Source organism: Mobula birostris, chromosome 26 (genome assembly GCF_030028105.1).
Source record: "Mobula birostris isolate sMobBir1 chromosome 26, sMobBir1.hap1, whole genome shotgun sequence".
NCBI lineage: Eukaryota > Metazoa > Chordata > Chondrichthyes > Myliobatiformes > Myliobatidae > Mobula > Mobula birostris.
Genome location: NC_092395.1, coordinates 34016380 through 34037443, shown reverse-complemented (window position 1 = coordinate 34037443; position 21064 = coordinate 34016380). Strand labels below are relative to the sequence as shown.

Here is a 21064-nt window from a genome sequence, read left to right as displayed (position 1 = left end):
AACTACACCTGCAAGAAGGGCACTCAACTGCAGCATCTTACAGACTGTATTAATGAAGTGGAGATTCTGTGTTAAGCTGGTACAGACCATCTTTGTGACTGCTCTGCTCCCCTCAAGAACAGGTATACTGCTTTGGAAACTGGTGAGGGGGGTGGGGGGGGGGCGTGGGAGAGAGGATGTGACCTAGCAAAGGAAATCCACAGTAGTCAGGTCTCTGGTACTGAGTTTGGCTCTGATGGGAAGGGGGAAGGGGGAGAAGAGGCAAGCTGTAGTGATAGGGGATTCAATAATCAGGAGAACATATAGGAGGTTTTGTGGATCAGAATGAGATTCCCAGATGGTGTGTTGACTCAGGGACATCTCGAATCAAGTCCAACAGCATTCTTCAGTGGGAGGGTGAACAGGCAGAGGTCTTAGTCCATGTTGGTATCAATGGCATGGGTAGGAAGGGTGATGAGGTCTGGCAAAGCAAGTTCAGGGAATTACTAAGTTGAAGGACAGAAATTCCAAGTTGTGATCTCAGAATTGTGAAAATATAAAGTCAGAATCAAAGGGTTCGGCATGGTGGGAGTAATATTCTGAATTGTGTATATTTCAAGGAGCATTATAGGAAAGCATATGAGCTTAGGGCATAGATCTCCATGTGATAGGATGACATTGCAGGCATTAGTGAGACTTGGTAGCAAAAGGTGATGGAGTGGGAGCTCAATGTTGCAGGGTTCCACTGTTTTAGACATGACAGAGTGGGAGGGATTAAAGGGAGAGGGGTGGTATTACTATTCAGGGAAAATGTTATGGCAGTGTTCCAACAAGACAGACTGGACATCTCGCTTACTGGAGGCTATATGAGTGGAACTGAGGAATAAGAAAGGGATGACCATGATATTGGGATTATATTATTGAGCACCTAATAGTCAGTGGGATTTACGGGACCAAATTTGTAGAGAAATTGCAGACTGTAGCAAGAAACGTAAGGTTATGATAGCAAGTGATTTTAACATTCCAAATATTGATTAAAACTCCCATACTGTAAAAGGACTGGATGGGATAGAGTTGCCCAATGTGTTCAGGCAGTTTCCTTAATTAATGTAGAGCTCCCAACTAGAGGAAGTGCGATATAATATCTCCTATTAGGGGATGAGGTAAGGCAGGTGACAGAAGTTTGTGTAGGGGAACAATTTGCATTTCATCATCATAATGCCATCAGATTCCAGATAATTGAGAAGGTTAGCTCTGGTCCTTGGGTTGAGATTCTAAATTAGAGAAAGGCCAATTTTGATTGGACAGGCTGTTTTTTGGCAAGTGTGCTTGACATATGGGAGGCCTTCAAAAGTAAAATTTTGAGAGTACGAAGTTTACATGTTCCTGTCAGAATAAAAGACAAGGATAACAGGATCAAGAAATCATTGGTTTTTGAGAGACATTGAGGCCCTGATTAAAAAGGAGGAGGAGGAAATACATAGCAGGTGTAAGCAAGGAAAGAGCAAATGAGGTACTTTAAAAGTACAAGAAATGCAGAGAATACTTAAGGAGGAAATCATGAGGGCTAAAAGAAGACTTGAGGTTGCTCTAGCAGACAAGGTGAAGGGGAATCCCAAGGGCTTCTACAGAGCAAAACGGCAGCAAGGGACACAATTGGTCCTCTTGAAGATCGGAGTAGTCATTTTTGCATGGAGCCAAAAGAGAAGGGGGAGCGATCCTAAATGGAATTTTGCGTCTGTATCTGCTCAGGATATGGAGTCCATAGAATTGTGGCAAAACAGCAGTGAGCTCATGTACCATATACAGATTACAGAGGAGGAGGTGTTAGCTGTCAAAGAAATTAGGGTGGATAAATTCCCAGAGCCTAACAAGGGTGCTCCGTTGGACCGTGTGGGAAGCTAGTGCAGAAATTGCAGGAGGCCATGCAGAGATATTTAAAATGTCCTCAGCAACAGGTGAGGTGCCAGAGGATTGGAGGAGGGGGCCACATATACAAGTATTTAGATAGACAGGGACTAATAGTCAACGTGGCTTTGTGCGTGGTAGGTCGTCATATCTAACCAATCTTATAGAGTTTTTCGAGGAATGAAGGCAAGGCAGTGGGTGTTGTCTACATGGACTTTAACAAGGCCTTTGACAAGGTCCCACATGGGAGGTTGGTCAAGAGGTTCAGTCACTTGGCATTCAGGATGAGGTAGTAAATTGATTAAAACATTAGCTTTGCAGAAGCCAGAGACAGGAGGTAGGTGGTTGCTTCTCTGCCTGGAGGCCTGTGAATAGTGATGTCCCACAGGGACCAAAACTGGGTCCATTGTTGTTTGATGTCTATATTAATATCTGGAAGATAACGTAGTAAACTGGATATGCAGATTTGCAGATGACGCCAAGATTAGGGGCGTGGTGGAGTGAGGAAGACTATCAAAGCTTGTAATGGGATCTAGCTGAGCCAGAAAAATGGGCTGAAAAAATGCCATATGAAAGTTAATGCAGACAAGTGTGAGGTGTTGCCCTTTGGGAAGACAAAACAGGGTACGACCTACATGGTGGGCGGTAGGGCACAGATGAGTGTGGTAGAACAGAGGGATCTGGGAATATATAGATAATTCCATGAAAGTCACAAGTAGATAGGGTTGTGAAGAGAGCTTTTATCACATTGGCCTTTCTAAATCCAAGTAGAGGAGTGGGGATGTTATGCTGAAGTTGTACAAGATGTTATGAGGCCTAGTTTGGATTATTGAGTGTAGTTCTGGCTACCTACCTGCTGGAAAGATATTAAAAAGTATGGCGAAAATTTACAAATATGTTGCCATAACGTGAAGACCTGAGTTATAGGGAAAGGTTAAATAGGTTAGGACTTTATTCCCTAGAGCAAAGGAGAATGAGGGGAGATTTGATGGAGCTATACAAAATTATGAGGGGTATAGATAAGATAAATACAAGCAGGCTTTCTCCACTGAGGTTGGGTAAGACTAGAACTAGGTGTCATGGGTTAAGCGTGAAAGTTGAACTGTTTAAGGGGAACATGAGGGTGAAAGTCTCAACTCAGAGGGTGGTGGGAGTGTGGAACGAGCTGCCAGTGGAAGTGGTAGATTTAGGTTCAGTGAAGTTGTGTTGAAGGCGATGGCCCGGGTGCACATTGATGGGACGAGCTGGACTAAATGGACTGAAGATTCTGTTTCTGTGCTGTAGTTTTCCATAATTCTATGTCCTTCTTATGGACTACAAGAAGCATGACTTGCCAGAAAGTGGTTGAAATAAATATCTCAATGTACCAATAATAGTGGGTTAATTAACCAAGGGCAACATTCACAAGTGAGGTCAATTTGTACCTCAAGCAACATGCCATAAATAATCTATCTTGTTATCCATCAATAATCATGTGGAACATGGAATCGATCAGGAATCCATGTTCCACATGAAGAGACCAAACTGGGTTCAATATTTTCTATATATTCTAACTTTTGTCTTGTACAAGGCCAAATTGATTTTCTTCATTATACACTTAACGGACATATTAATACATTGTCTATTTGCTCAGGCATTGACTTTTCACCACCTAGTCAAAATCTAAACAGTGAACTGTCAATAATGTAAAGATCCTTACTTCTATCTATCAAATTCTGTCCTGATCCACATTAAGGGCAAGTATATCTAGTTTTGGTCTATCTCCCCAAATATGGTACCCTGGATTTATCAAATGCCTTTCCTCCAACAGATCTGATTTGGTTTGAAAAGGTACGATGCCCTCCATAATATTAACAATTGTACAAGTTGTTTTTATAAATTTCAAACTTTGCAGACTGATATCATTTATCAATACTAAATAATTTATTACGATGCAAGTAACAATGGCCTCCTAACATCAGTCATTGCAGGACTACCATCTCAATGTATTAACAACCATTTATCCACTTCAACTTTACCCAGCTCTGAATAATTATGAGACAAGATATTATAGTTCATCACCTTCTGAAGGCTGAATATTTATAGCCATAGATTGTGATTGGCCTTTCCTAACATGAAGCACTGAAGTGCCTCAACTCTTTTGTTCAAATATGATTGTACCTGGAAACATGATCTCCAGCATCCAAGAAAGTCACATCCTCTGCATAAATACATATTTTCAGTTACCAGGTTTTACTTACTAAACTTTTTCAGATTAGAGGATGCAAAATGCATCTGCGTATATATTACAGAAACTTTCTTTTTCCTTTTGTGAATGATAACTGATAAAAGTGCAAGAAAAAAAAACTTCCAAATAAATAGGTTACCCACCATAAAGAGGCATGCACACACACAAATACGGCTCCAAAGGCTACCTCTACTCTGGAAGCATAAAAATTACACAAATGGACTTGGATATTTTATCTCTTATCTATCTTGATTCGTGCTAATAGACACTGGACCTTAATGTGATAATTAGAAGAATGTCCAAACAATTGTCTTGAAGGACTCAAGAAATTAGAAAGAGACAGAAATATTGAATAAAAAAGATAAATAATTCTTCATACCTATAACGGTGATGATGCTCTGAGCCTTCTGATGCTGATTGCTCTGTCATTGATAAAGATGTTGTTGACGACAGAGTTGTTGCTATTGAAGCTGTTGTTGCTTCCTCAAATGAAGGCGGGGTACAAGGAAGGAGATCAGGTCGGCCTAAAAACCCTTAAAACAAAAGAGAGATTGTAACAGAAGGAAGAAAATCTCTTTCCCAGGAAGCATATTTTTGTTGTAATCTGAAGTAAGACAGAATGGTGAAGAACGCTAGTCAAATTATTGACAATAAACTGGACTGGTCAAAGAACACTGAGGCTGTCTACAAGAAGGGTCAGAGCCGTCTCTATTTCCTGAGGAGACTGAGGTCCTTTAACATCTGCCGGACGATGCTGAGGATGTTCTACGAGTCTGTGGTGGCCAGTGGTATCATGTTTGCTGTTGTATGCTGGGGCAGCAGGCCGAGGGTAGCAGACACCAACAGAATCAACAAACTCATTCATAAGGCCAGTGATGTTGTGGGGATGGAACTGGACTCTCTCACGGTGGTGTCTGAAAAGAGGATGCTGTCTAAGTCACATGCCATCTTGGTCAATGTCTCCCATCCACTGCATAATGCACTGGGTGGGCACAGGAGTACATTCAGCCAGAAACTCATTCCAACGAGATGCAGCACTGAGCGTCACAGGAAGCCATTCCTGCCTGTGGCCATCAAACTTTACAACTCCTCCCTTGGAGGGTCAGACATCCTGAGCCAATAGGCTGGTCCTGAACTTATTTCATAATTTACTGGCATAATTTACATATTACTATTTAACTATTTATGGTTCTATTACTATTTATTATTTATGGAGCAACTGTAATGAAAACCAATTTCCCCCGGGATTAATAAAGTATGACTATGACTATGACTACTATGACTTAATGCTTTGTCACGTTTTTAAATTGGTTATTCTTCATAAATTGAACTGGACAAACAAGTGTAAAATACTGCAGCTGGCCCAGGTATTTGCCACTTAACATGATTAAAGGGATGGGATACGCAGTTTTCAAACATCAACATCTTAGCAGGATATGGAGTAGTTATGGTGGCTTCCAGTTAATTGGGACATATCAGAACCAGTACATTTTGGCCCAACTATGTGACTACCTCAATTAGCCAAAGTTTCTTGAAATAGTTAAAAAGGTATAAAAACACAATCTAATTTTAACTGAGTAACTAATTATGTATTTAAATGATTAACTCCTAAGTTATCAAAGGAGGAATTCAGGATACGCTGCTGTAATCTTTTGATTGACTGTAAATGAACAAAATCAGTGCAGACACCTTGTGTAGATAATGGACTGCCTTCATACAAAGCTATTGGCGATTGCATCCTCCAAATTTTCATTTTCATTGTAACATTCAAGATAACTGTTAATACCTTCAAATTTTCCATACTTCCTAACTTACTGAAATAGTGAAATCATTTCAGTTTCACTCACAGCCACTTCTCACACCACTAAGCCAGAATGCTTGAAAAACAGATCTGAATTGCCTTGCTGCTTATTTCTCACCAACTATTACGGACAAAAAAAAAATCACCATTTTTTTTTTAAACATAAACACATGCAACTGATGCTATTTAAAAACTGTTCATTCTAAGCACAATGTAGCGTCTAACGCTCGCACAAGTGCACGTGACTGACAACAGTTAGAAACCGTTCGGAAACAGTCTCTTGCCCCAATTAAGTGGCATAGTGTCCCAAATTATTGAAAGGAATTCTGGCTATTTTCTCTATTAGTTTTTGTTCTTTAAGAGTTGTCCCAAATAAATAGCTGCCCCAGTTAACTAATGGTCCAATTAACCTGAATCCACCATATTTTAGTTTGGAAAAATACTCTCAATTTTCAAAAACTGATACATTGGTCAAGGGAATTTTAGGCCACTAAATCACTGTACAGAATATGCACCCCATGAGATGCATCTGTCCTTCACATGCTCACCATCCTCATTCTACCCAGAGCCCTCTGGGCAGCATCAGCCACCACCCACCCACCCACCATGGACAGAGACTCCATGATGAGATACCCTGCAACCTTTGTAAAGGCAGATTATTATGCATTCTGAACCTTGTAAAAACAACAGGGAACTGCTACAATGTGTTATTACCATTGTTTGCAATTTATTGTGGAACATTTTTTGTGTAATAAATAAGGATCTGCTTATGGCGATGTCAAAATAATTTCCATTGAACAATTTGAAATTAACTAACATTGATCTTAGGGTTATAGTACAAAAGTTTACAGAAAATAAAGAAAATTGTGTATATGTGAGGCTTGCAGAGAACAACTAGTTTCTGCAAGTAGATTTACACACTTCAGAAAGGGTTAAACTGGTAAACAATTGACAATGCTAAATGCAATGCCACACAATTATACAGACATGGTCATATTTAATTCAATCAAAAGACAGTTCAGAGCAGATAAAAAACTATCTTGACATACCAGTTCATGGCCACCTACGGGTTCCTGGCCAATACCAAAGAGAACAGAATATTTACACAAAAATTAATAAAAAATGAAACGTATCAATTCGGCCTTGTAGATTATTTGAAAACCCTTGTTTAGATTATGAAAAAAAAGCTTTCAAAATGGTTCCTAAGGCAATTAAAAGAATGTTTCCGGCTTTTTCAGGATCATGAGTCCATTCGTTTAAACCTGAAATCACTATTTAATAAAAGTACAGTCCCACTGATGGATTATCTTTATTTGATAGATTATTATAGGAGTGGTAAATTTAAGTTAGAAAACACAGGACTAATTTAGATATTAATAAATCCATTTAGCAATGAACAATGAAGTTATAGAACAAATTATCGCCTCATTCCACAGAGCATTGAGTATTTGTATATTTAATTAGACTAACTCTGGGCTGCCAAAGATTTCATGTTACAATGAAAAGAAAAACGCAAGCATAATCAAAATGACCTGCTAAGCTAATTTCAATTCAACAAAGATCTCAGAGGAGAACTTTCTAGATATTGCTCTACCTAACTGGCCTTGAACTTTTAAAACTCATCCAGTGGATTACAGCACCATTCCAAAAACAAAATGCTATAAATGATGAAATTGTGAAACAGACATACAAAATTCTGCAAACAGTCAGTAATTCAGGCAATATCCACCACAAGAAAAGTGCAATGATGACCATATGACATGGAGTGGAATTCGCCTATTCAGCCTATTGAGCCTGCTCCGCCATTCCATCATGGCTGTTTTATTAATCCTCTCCTGTCTTCTCTTCATAACCTTTGACACCCTCACTAATCAAGAATGTATCAACTTATACTTTAAATATAACCAATGACTTGGCCTCCATAACCGTCTGTGGCAAAGAATTCCAGATTTACCACCCTCTGGCTAAAGAAATTCCTCTTTATCTTTGTTCTCAAGGAACACCCCTCTATTCTGAGGCTCTGTACTCTGGTCCTAGTCTCCCTTACTATAGGAAACATCTCCACATCGACTCTACTTAGGCCTTTATTCCACCTATATGGTAATAGGTTTTATGACATCCCTTCTCATTCTATTAAAGTCCAGTAAGTATAGGTCCAGAACATCAAACGCTTCTCATACATTACCCTTTTCATTCCCAGAATCATTCTCATGAATCTCCTCTGAACCCTCTCCAATGCTAGCACATCTTTACTTTGATATTTATTTCTTCTGCCAAAATGCATGACCATACACTTCCCCACACTATATCCCATCTGCCACTTCTTTGCCCATTCTCCTAATCTGTCTTAGTCCTACTGGAAACACTCTGCTTTCTAAACACGATCTGCCCCACCAACTTATCATGCTTATCATCTAGGCTGTGTTTCTGGCCCTGTGGCTCAGAAGGGTAGGGAACTGAAGAGGATGGCAGCAGTAACAGGGGACTCTAGTTAGGGGGACAGATAGTGATTCTGTGGATGCGAAAAAGAAACACAGATGGTAGTTTGTCTCCCAGGTGCCAGGCTTCGCGATGTTTCTGAATGTGTCCACAATATCCCGAAAAGGGAGTGTGAGCAGCCAGAAGTTGTGGTACATATTGGTACCAACAACATAGGTAGAAAAAGGAAGGACATCCTAAAACCAGAATGCAGGGAGATAGGAAGGAAGTTGAGAAGCAAGACCTCATGGGTAGTAATCTTGAGATTGCTGCCTGCGCCAGGAATAGAATGACGTGGCTGAAGAACTGGAGCAGGGGGCAAGAATTCAGATTTCTGGATTATTGGGACCTCTTCTAGGGCAGGTGTGCCCTGAATAAAAGGGACAGGTTGCACTAGAATCCTTGCAATATCCTTGCAGGCAGGTTTGCTAGAGCTGTTGGGAGTCGTTTAAACTAATATGGCAAGGGAATGCGAACCAGTACGATAGAACTGAGGATGAGCCAGCAGGTTTGCAAGTAAATGATGGGTGTAATATGAAGGACAAGCCAATGATTGAGTAGAAATGCAGACAGTGCAAAGAGTTAAGTTGTACCACAGAGGCAAAATTCTTCAGAGTGAAGAATGCATGACTGAAGGCGATGTACTTATATACATGTAGTATTTGGAGTAAGGTGGAAGAACTCATGGCGCAATTACAGATTCGTTGGTATGACGTTGTGGGCATCACTGAGTCATGGCTGAAAGAAGGACATAGTTGGGAGCTAAATATCAAACGATATACCTTGTATCGAAAGGAAGGGCAGGAAGGCAAAGGCAGTGCTGTGGCTCTGTTGGTAAAGAATGGAATTACATATTCAGGAAAAGGTCTCACAGGGTTAGAGAATGTTGAATCTTCGTGGCTGGAGTTGAAACTGGAAGGGTTAAAAAAACCATTATAGGAGTCATATATAGGCCTCCCAATAGTAGCCAAAATGTGAGGTTGAGATTACAAAGGAAGCTGGAAAAGGCATGTCATAAGGGTAATGTCACAATTGTAATGGAGGACTTCAATATGCAAAGAGATTGGGAAAATCAAGTTGGTGTCAGATCGCAAGGGAGGGAATTTGTTGTATGCCTATAAGATGTCTTTTTAGAGCAGCTTGTGCTTGAGCCTACTCAGGGAACGGCCATCTTAGATTGGGTGTTGTGTAAGATTTTATTAGGGAGTTTAAGGTAAATGAATCCTTAGGAGACAGTGATCATAACATGATTAAATTCATACTGCAATTTGAGAGGGAGAAGCATAGGCCACATGTACCAGTAACACACAGAAATAAAGGGAGTTACACAGGCATGAGAAAGGAGCTTGCCCAAGTGGATTAGAGGGGGATACTGGCGGGGATGATGGCAGAACAGAGGTGGCTGAAGTGTATGGGAATAGTTCACAAGGTGCAGGATAGTAATGTCCCACAGACGAAGTTGTTCTCAAAATAGCAGGGGTAGACAATAATGGCTGACGAGGTAAGTTAAGGACTGCATAAAAGCCAAGAAAAGGGCATATAATGTAGCAAAAGCGATTGGAAGTTGGATGATTGGGAAGTTTTTAAAATCCAACAAAAGGCAACTAAAAAGTCTTAAGAAGGGAAAAGATGAAATATGAGGGCAAACTGGCCAATAATATAAAGCAGGATACTAAAAGCTTTTTCCAGTTGTAAAAGGGAGGTGAAAGTTGATATTGGACCACTGGAAAATGATGCTGGTGAGGTAGTAATGGGGGACAAAGAAATGGCAGAAGAACTTAGTAAGTACTTTGCATCAGTCTTCACTGTGGAAGACATCTGCAGTGTTCAAGAGGTCTCTGAGTTCAGAGAACAGGAGTGAATGCCATTGCTATTAAAAATGAAAAAGTGCTAGGCAAACTGAAAGGTCTTAAGGTGGATAAATCACCTGGACCAGATGGACTAAATCCCAGAATTCTGAAAGAGGTTGCTGAAGAGATAGGAGAAGCATTGGTTATGACCTTTCAAGAATCATTTGATTCTGGCATGGTTCTGGAAAACTGGAAAATTGCAAATGTCACTCCATTCTTTAAGAAGCTAGGAAGGCAAAAGAAAGGAAATTATAAGCCAGTTAGCCTAACCTCAGTGGTTGGGAAGTTGCTGGGGTCCATTATTAAGGATGAGGTTTTTGGGGTACTTGGAGACTACTGATAAAACAAGTCAAAGTCAATGTAGCTTCTGTGAAGGGAAATCTTGCCTGACAAATCTGTTAGAGTTCTTCAAGGAAGTAACAAGCAGGGTGGACAAACGAGAGGCAGTGGATGTCGTTTACTTGGATTTTCAGAAGGCATTTGATAAGGTGCCACACGAGGCTGCTGAACAAGATAAATTCCCCATGGCATTCAGGAAAGATGCTGGCATGGATATAGGAATGACTGACAGGCAGGAGGCAGCAAGAGGGAATAAAGGGGGTCTTTTCTAGTTTGCTGCCAGTGACTAGTGGTGTTCTCAGGGGTCAGTATTGGGACTGCTACTTTTCACACTGCTTGACATTATGGAATTGATGGCTTTGTGGCAAAGTTTGCGGATGATACAAAGATAGCTGGAGGAGTCGGTAGTGCGATGATACAAAGATAGCTGGAGGGGTAGGTAGTGCTGAGGAAGCAATGCAATTGCAGAAGGATTTAGACAAATGGGAAGAATGGACAAAAAAGTGGCAGATGGAATACAGTGTTGGGAAATGTATGATAATACATTTCGGTAAAAGGAATAATAGTGTGGACTATTACCTAAATGGAGAGAAGGTTCAAACATCAGAGGTGTAAAGGGACTTAGAAGTCCTTGTGCAAGACTCCCAGAAGGTTAATTTACAGGTTGAGCCTGTGGTAAAGAAGGCTAATGCAATGTTGGTATTCATTTCAAGGGTAAGAGAATATAAAAGCAAGGAGATAATGCTGAGCCTTTAGAAGGCACTAATCAGGCCACACTTGGAGTCAACGGTTCTGGGTCCTGTATCTCAGAAAAGATGTGTGTTATTGGAGAGAGTCCAGAGGAGGTTCATGAAGATGATTCTGGGAATGAAGGCGTTAACATAACCATTGCTAATTAGTCTAATATAAGATGGTGCCACGTAGGGTGGCCGTGTTGCAAGCTCCGTTCCAACTTCACAGTATACTTTTAATTTCTGCAATTTCCTTCGCATTTCTTGTTCAAGTAGCTGATCAGGAACAATAGACTGACTCTCCTGAACACCATGAAGTTGGCACTTACCCACTACGTGGCGCCTTCTCTACACTGAGATCCCCTCTTTGTGCGATCAATGGGAGACTCACCTACTACACCGCCGCTACCTCGGAAGCAGTGTTGGAGGCAAGGGAGAAGGGCCGGTGTTGTGGGGAGGTTGAGACGGCATGCTAATCGGCTGCCACTCCCTAGCATACTCCTGGCTAACATTCAGTCCCTGGACAATACGCTGTGCCAACTGAGAGTCAGAATCTTCTAACAGTGGGAAACAAAGGAATGCAACGTTTTATGCTTTGTGGAGACCTGGCTGATGGCGGAGATACTGGATCATGCCACTGAGCCCTCTGGGTTCTCCCTGTTCCGGGCAGACAGGTGTAAAAACCTCTCTGGGAAGAGTACAGCAGGTTGGGTATGCTTCATGGTCAATAATGCCTGATGCGATTCCCAGACGTGCATGCCCTCAAATCCTTTTGTTCCCTGGATCTGGAGTATCTGGTACTGCTGTGTAGACCTTTCTGGCTGCCTAGGGAGTTCGCGGCTGTTATTATCATCGCTGTGTATCTTCCACCGCAGGCTGATACTGACCTGGCTCTCAAGGAACTGTACGAGACCATTAGCACCCTGGAGACTGCCTTCATCACCGGTGACTTTAATAGAGCGTTACTGACTAAAGTCACTCCAAAGTTTTGCCAACACATCCAGGTGAGCACTTGGGGAGACAGCATACTCAACCACTGCTACTCTCCCTTCTACAATGCTCACAAAGCACTCCACCATTTGGAAAATCAGATCACTCCTTCATTTTACTGTTGACAACGTACAGGCAGAAGCTGAAACAAGAGGCGGCCGTGGTTAAAACCATCCACTGTTGGTCCAACCAATCGGCCTCCATGCTGCAGGACTGCTTTGATGACATCAACTGGAATGTCATCCATGCTGAGGATGTCTTCCAGTTCACGGAAGGGGCCACAAGTTTCATCTGGAAGTGCATCAAGGATGTTGTCCTTCAGAAATTGGTCAGGGTCTTTCCAAACCAGAAACCTGGATTAACAGTTCTGTGCAAGCAGCAATTACCACGCAAGACAGAGCTTACATTGCCAAGAAGCTCAAGAAATTGCTTACAGAGCTCAAGAAATGTAGCTACGATCTACAAAGTCATCAAGGCAGAGAAATAACAATACAGAGACAACATTCAGACTCAACTTTCCACCAACAACACACGCAGCTTATGGCAAAGTCTGCACACCATCGTAAAATTCAAAACTAAATGCAGTGGAGTTTCCAGCATCAATGCCTCCCTCCCTGATGAGCTAAATCTTTTTTACGCTCGATTCAATGTCACCAATACTGAGCCCCTGGGGAGACCTCAAATGATGGACTGGCAACTTGGTCATTTCTGAGGCTGAAGTACGCAGGTGTTTCCAACAGGTGGACAGTCGCAAGGCTGTGGGATCAGACAGCACCCCAGGGAAAGTATTCAGGATGTGCGCAACACAACTGAGCATTGTGTTTATAGACATCTTTAATCTCTCCCTCTCCCAGTGTAGAGTGTCCTCCTGCTTCAAAACATCTACCATTGTCCTTGTACCTAAAAAGACCAAGGTAACATATCTGAAGGACTGGCGTCCAGTCGCCCTCACCTCAATAATAAGTAAATGCTTTGAGAGGCTGGTCAAGGACTACATCTGCAGCATGCTACCACACACACACTGAACCCCCTACAATTCACCTACTGACACACCCAATCATCAGACGACGCAATAGCCACAGCTCTACACACCATCCTTACGCATTGGGGGAAGAGGGATACTGATGGGAAAATGCTGTTCTTGGACTACAGTTCAGCATTCAACACCATAATTCCCTCCAGGCTCGACAAGAAGCTCAGAGACCTCAGCCTTCACCCTGTCTTGCACAGCTGGATCCTGGACTTCCTGTCAGATCACCGGCAGGTGGTAAGAATGGGCTCCCTCACATCTGCCTCCCTGACCCTCAACACAGGTGCTCCTCAGGGCTGAATCCTAAGCCCCCTCCTTTACACTCTGTATACCCATGACTGCGTCACCACTCACAGCTCCAATCTGCTAATTAAATTTGCAAACGACACTAACTGATTGGCCTAATCTCAAATAATAATGCGGCAGCCTACAGAGAGGAAGTATTCAACCCTGACACAGTGGCGTCAAGAAAACAATCTCTCCCTCAACATCACAAAAACAAAGGAGCTGGTTGTGGACTACAGGAGGAATGGAGACAGACTAACCCCTATAGACATCAACCCCTATAGATCTCGGGTTGAGAGGGTGAACAGCTTTAAGTTCTTTGGCATAAACATCACCAAGGATCTCAAGTGGTCTGTACATACCAGCTGAGTGGTTTAAAAAAAAAGCAAAACAGTACATCTTTCACCTCAGACAGTTTAAGAAGCTTGGTATGGCCCCCCAAATTCTAAGAACTTTCTATATGAGAGCATCCTGACTGGCTGCATCACTGCCTGGTATGGGAACCGTACTTCACTCAATCGCAGGACTCTGCAGAGAGTGGTGCGAACAGCCCAGCTCATCTGTAGATGTGAACTTCCCACTATTCAGGACATTTACAAAGACGGGTGTGTAAAAAGGGCCCGAACGATCATTGGGGACCTGAGTCACCCCAACTACAAACTGTTCCAGCTGCTACCATCCAGGAAGCAGTACTGCAGCATAAAAGCCAGGACTAACAGGCTCCGGGACAGCTTCTTCCACCAGGCCATCGGGCTGCTTAATTCATGTTGACGTAACCGTATTTCTCTGTTATATTGACTTTCCTGTTATACATTTATTATAAATTACTATAATTGAACATTTAGACGGAGATGTAAGATAAAGATTTTTACTTCTTATGTACATGAAGGATAATTCAATTCCAGAACCATTCCAGAATCTAGTGATTCTTAAAAGATCACTGCCAATGCCACCACAATCTCTTCATTTTCCTTTCAGAAACCTGGGGTGTAGTCCACCTGGTCCAGGTGACTTAGCTACCTTCATACCTTTCAGCTTCCCAAGCACTTTCACCTTGGTAATAGCAACTACATATTTCTGCCCCTGATGCTTTTGAAAGATCCATCTAACAAGTTAATTCAGTTTCTCTTTCCACAAACATCCTGTTAAGTATCACTAACATTCTCATTTTGAATGCACGACTATACTTGGATAAAGGGAATATGATCATAATGCTTCAGCCATCATCTGGACTATGAACTAGTGCCCCTGCTTTAATGTTTTACTCCAAAAATAACAGAACATCTTGGAGTTTTCTGCATTAAATGGGTCCATCTGCGAACAATGCCATGAAACACCACGAACACTCACTGCTGCCTGTGAGGAGTTTGTATGTTCTCCCTGTGAACGCACGGATTTCCTCTGGTACTGCGGTTTCCTCCCATAGACCAAAGACATATTGGTGGTAGGTTAATTAGTCATTGGAAACATCCTATGATTAGGCTAGGATTAAATCAGAAGATTGTTTGGCAGCGTGGCTTCAGGGGCAGGAAGGGCCTATTCTGCACTGTATCACAATAAATAAATAAAATAAAAACTATTTAATTTGCAATATTCTTGGAAGAGATAAATGAATATTCCCAATTCCAAAAGGGCAATACATATTCATGACAATTACCTTCATCTTCAAGGGTTGGGAAGCTTCTAGCTCCCCGGAGGTCATACCGCTTCTCTTCATCTTCTGTAGGAATTTGACTAGCTGAAAAGGCTTGTCCTGGGCCGACATATTTAGGAACTGGTAGAGAGGCTCGTCCTCTCTTAGATGGGGATGATTTCAATGCTGTAAAATAATGAAACTGGAATACTAAATCACCATAGACACAAGAGATCTGCATTTGCTGGAAATCTTGAACACAGACACACAATGCTGGAGAATCTTAGCTACTCAGACATACTCACAGACAAGGAGGTGCTATCATAGTCTGGCAAACTGACCCCTTCCTTGCTGAGGACAGACAGCAGCTCTTAAACACTTCCTCTTACCCCTTCAACAGAATGCTACTAAGAAGCATTAAACAACATTCTGCATCATCACCAAACCCATCAACTCTGGAGATGTCCCATCTGTTGCCACCAATCTCAGTTTCTGTACCCCACACTGCTTGCTTCTACCTCCTACGCAGTATCCGCAAATCTAACTGTCCCAGTAAACCCATTGTTTCTGCCTGCTCCTGCCTCATTGAACACATTTCCAGACCTCAATTCCATTTTGACCCCATTGGTTCTGTCACTTCCTACCTACATACATGCCATTTCACATCACTTCAATCAATTTCAGTCCCGTGCCCCTGATCACCTTATTTTTACTGTGGATATCCAGTCCCAATACACTTTCATCCCTCATCAGGAAGACCTTAAAGCTCCCTGCTTCTTTCTGGACAACAGACCTAACCAGGTTCTCTCAACCATCATGTCCTCCATCTGGTGGAACAGTTCTCACCCTCAACCTCTTTTGGCTCCTCTCACTTCTAAAACCTCTTTCTCCTTTCCCTTCTCCATCTCTGTAGATAGACTATTTACTAACATCTTTTACAAACCCACTGACACTCACTATGATCTTGACTATACCTCTTCCCAGCCTGTCATTTGTAAAAATGCTATTCCCTTCTCGACGTTCCTCCATCTCTGCCACATCTGTTCTCTGGATGAAACTTTCCATTCTAGAACATCTGAGATGTCCTCTTTTATTTTTTTTTTCGAGAATGGGGCTTTCCTTCCACCAGCATTGATACTGCCCTCACCCATATTTCCTCCATTTCTCCCACATCTGTCCTCACCAAATTGTCCTACTGTTGTAAGAGGGACAAAGTTCCCCTCGTCTTTACCTATTATACCACTGAGCCTCAAATCTAGCACATCATTCTCCAATGGGATCCTACAACTAAGCACAACTTTCCCTTCCCCCCCACTCCACTCTCCAAAGAGATCACTCTCTACATGACTCCCTTGTGCACGCATCCCTCCCCATTAATCTTCCTCCTGGCACTTAACTCTGTAAGTGCTACACCTGACCTTACACGTCCTCCTTCAACACTATTCAGGGTCCCAAAAAATCCTTTAAGGTGAGGTGATACTTCAGCTGCATGCCTGTTGGGGTCACCTATTGTATCTGATGCTCACAGTGCAGCCTTCTCTACATAGGTGAGACATGACGCAGAGGGACCGCTTCGTCAAGCACCTTTGCTCTGTTCACTACAAAGGATTTCCTGGTGGCTACCTATTTCAATTTGACTTCCCATCCCCATCGCAATAATGCTGTCCATGGCCACTTCTACTGACACAATAAGGCCTAACTGGGGTTAGAGGGGCAACACCTCGTTCAGTCTGGGCAGCCTTGAACCTGGTGGCACAAACAATGATTTCTTGAGTGTCTGGTAATTACCCTCCCCTCCTTTTCTCTTTTTGTATTTCCCATTCTGGTTACCCTCTCATCCCTTCTCTTCACTTTCCCATCACCTCCCTTTAGTTCCCCTCCTCCTTCCCTTCATTCTATGGCCCACTGTCCTCTCCTATTAGATTGTTTCTTCGTCAGTCCTTACCTCTTCCACCTATCACCTTCCAGTTTCTTACTTCACTCCTCCACTCACCTACCTCATCACCTAGTCTTATCTATCACCTGCCAGCTTGTACCCCTTCCTCCTCCCACCACATTCTTATTCTGGCTTCTGTCCCTTCTTTTCCAGTCCTAATAAAGGGTTTCAGTTCGAAATGTCAACTGTTTATTTCCCTCCATAGATGCTGCCTAACTTGCTAAGTTCCTCCAGCACTTCATGTGTGTTTCTTAAATGACCATCTTAATTAATAATTTCTATTAGCATTAACCTCCAGCTAGTAGAAATACTACACTGGCCAAAAGTGTGAGTGTGTATGACAAATCATCATTTTGCTGAGTTATTTCAGATCTGTCCTTCTAACAGACGACAGAGGGACTGACATGATTATTTTGCTCCAAGAATACAAATTCAGTCCTCGTAATACTCCAAAGAGCCTCCAAAGAGAACATAATGCTTACTTACATGAAGACTTTCTGAAGACAGTGTTGCTCATAAACTTATAAAACCTTTCAGCATAGAAACTTGGCCTATGCACTGATACAGTGTCCTGTAAAACATTCCAAGGGAAAAAAAAACTACTCAGTTTGAATAGAAATTGTTTTAGCAAATTTACGGAGAGCCAAAATATCAAACTTTTAATTGCCAGGCAGAAAGTTACTCAAGAATCCTGAACTCTTTGTATGGGGCAAAATAATGAATTTTGTCTGACTAGAGATGCCCTCGATTAAATAAAAAAATAAAAATTCAGAAATATGTTTCTAAAATTAACTCAGTGCTAGCTGATTTTAGTCAACACAGTAATTAATTTCAATATACCTGAATAACAGAGGGATTCCTGCTCTTGATCCTAACAAGTGAGTCTATGTCTATATTATCAATTCAGTATAGGTGCAGACCAAATGATCACTTTGCAGTCAGATAAACTAGTCACTTGCACTACCTATGATCCTCAGGTACCCACAGAGCTACAGTCCACAGACGATGCTGGCGTCTGTGGGATGGACGTGAACCAGAAGGTGTGAAGTTTGCATGTAGTTTCAAAGAATGCACTCTCTATACTTCGTAAATATGGAATTGTCCTTTGTGTTTAGCAAATAAGTATCGAGTCCCACGTTAGGCCAGCAGACCTTTCCACTGAAAGCATCTCCACATGATGCCTGCTGTACCTTGTTTTGTCGAATAAAGAAGCTGCTTTGTAACTCTCTCTCCAGTGATTTCATTCACGCAACAACACTCAGCACAGCACAGCACAAACTACACGAACACTGTACAATAAATGTATCTTCTACATAATAAATGTATCTTCTACATTGCAGGGATGTCATTAGAGTAAAACTGGCTCTTGTGATTTAATATACATCTTGTTTATCTCCAACATATAACCCATAATTGTAGACCATCCAAGGATGCGATTGCATTCATCCTAGAGCTTTTTCATTTTACTTTTCTCTTGAAACTAACCATAAAAAAAGGCAACAATTATACCAGTGCCTAAGAAGAATAATATGAGCTGTCTTAATAACTGTCGCCCAGCAGCGCTCATATCTACAATGATGAAATATTTTGAGAGACTGGTCATGACTAGACCGAACTTCTGCCTCAGCAAGGACCTGGACCCATTGCAATTTGCCTATCGCCACAATAGGTCAATGGCAGACACAATCTCAATGGCTCTTCACACAGCCTTAGACCACCTGGACAATACAAACACCCATGTCAGGAAGCTGTTCATTAACTACAGCTCAGCATTTAACAGCATCATTCCCACAATCCTAATTGAGAGGTTACAGAACCTGGGCCTCTGTACCTCCCTCTGCAATTGGATCTTTGACTTCCGAACTGGAAGACCATAATCTTTGTGGATTGGTGATAATATCGCCTCCTCGCTGATGATCAACACTGGTGCACCTCAGGGGTGTATGCTTAGCCCACTGCTCTACTCTCTCTATATCCATGACTGTGTGGCTAGGCATAGCTCAAATACCATCTATAAATTTGCCAAATATACAACTATTGTTGGCATGTTGGCCTTCATAACAAGGGGAGTTGAGTACAGGAGCAAAGAGGTCCTTCTGCAATTGTACAGGGCCCTGGTGAGACCACACCTGGAGTATTGTGTATAGTTTTGGTCTCCAAATTTGAGGAAGGACATTCTAGCTATTGAGGGAGTGCAGCGAAGGTTCACGAGGTTAATTCCCGGGATGGCGGGACTGTCATATGTTGAAAGATTGGAGCCACTGGGGTTGTATACACTGGAATTTAGAAGGATGAGAGGGGATCTGATTGAAACATATAAGATTATTAAGGGATTGGACACACTAGAGGCAGGAAACATGTTCCCGATGTTGGGGGAGTCCAGAACCAGAGGCCACAGTTTAAGAATAAGAGGTAGACAATTTAGAACGGAGTTGAGGAAAAACTTTTTCACACAGAGGGTTGTGGATCTGTGGAATGCTCTGCCTCAGAAGGCAGTGGAGGCCAATTCTCTGGATTCTTTCAAAAAAGAGTTAGATAGAGCTCTTAAAGATAGCAGAGTGAAGGGAAATTGGGAGAAGGCAGGAAAAGGGTATTAATTGTGGATGATCAGCCATGATCACAGTGAATGGTGGTGCTGGCTCGAAGGGCTGAATGGCCTACTCCTGCACCTATTGTCTATTTTTGGTAGAATCTCAGATGGAGATGAGAGGGCATACAGGAGTGAGATATGCCAACTAGTGGAGTGGTGTCACAGCAACAACCTTGCACTCAATGTCAGTAAGACAAAAGAGCTGATTGTGGACTTCAGGAAGGGTAAGATGAAGGAACACACACCAATCTTCATTGGGGGACCAGAAGTGGAGGGAGTGAGCATCTTCAAGCTCATGGGTGTCAAGATCTTTCAGGACCTAACCTGGTCTGAACATATCAATGCAGTTATAAGGAAGGCAAGACAGTGACTATACTTCATCAGGAGTTTCAAGAGATTTAGTATGTCAGTAAATACACTCAAAAACTTCTATAGATATACCATGGAGAGCATTCTGACAGGCTGCATCACTGTCTGGTATGGAGGGGCTACTGCACAGGACCAAAAGAAGCTGCAGAGGGTTGTAAATTTAGTTGGCTCCATCTTGGATACTAGCCTTCTAAGTACCCAGGACCTCTTCAAGGAGCAGTGTCTCAGAAAGGCAGCGTCCATTATTAAGGACCTCTAGCACCCAGGGCTTGCCCTTTTCTCACTGTTCCCATCAGGTAGAAGGTACAGAAGCCTGAAGGCACACAATCAGCAATTCAGGAACAGCTCCTTCCCCTCTGCCAACGAATTCCTTATTGGACATTGAACCCATGAATACCACCTTACTTTTTTAATATATATTATTTCTGTTTTTTGCATGATCTTTAATCTATTCAATATACGTATACTGTAATTGATCTACCTATTTATTTATTATATATTTTTTCTTCTTCTATATTATGTATTGCATTGAACTGCTGCTGCTAAGTAATCAAATTTCATGACACGTGCCGGTGATAATAAACCTGATTCTGATTCTGTTTCGATTCTGAAATAGGGAAACTAGGAAATAAAATCTTGACAATATTTCAGTTGAATGCTCCACATGGAAAACAGACTGGGTGAACAATTAAAAGAGCATTAGTTTGTTTTTAAATATTACTGTATACACAGAACATAGGGTACTTTAAAGGGTTGGCACATTGTGGGCCAAAGGGCCTGTACTGTGATGTAGTTTCTAAGATCAATCTAACCCTTCCATCCCACATAGCCCCCTCCATTTTTTCTTTCATTCATGTGCCCATCTAAGATTCTCTTAAATATCCCTGATGTACTTCCACTACCACCATCACTGGCAGT

General features: G+C 42.0%; 1 protein-coding gene across 9 annotated transcripts in view; it reads right to left on the bottom strand.

Moving 5' to 3' along the window:
- LOC140188322 (phosphatidylinositol 4-phosphate 5-kinase type-1 gamma-like) overlaps positions 1-21064 on the bottom strand; it is a 178990-nt gene that overhangs the window by 53781 nt on the left and 104145 nt on the right. For all 9 annotated transcript variants that reach the window (XM_072244452.1, XM_072244455.1, XM_072244446.1 and 6 more), the window contains exons 11-13: positions 17674-17758; positions 15276-15437; positions 4494-4647 (exon numbers count right to left, since the gene is read on the bottom strand). In XM_072244452.1, the coding sequence (XP_072100553.1) occupies positions 4494-4647; positions 15276-15437; positions 17674-17758 (401 nt within the window). The remainder of the gene's footprint in view (positions 1-4493; positions 4648-15275; positions 15438-17673; positions 17759-21064) is intronic.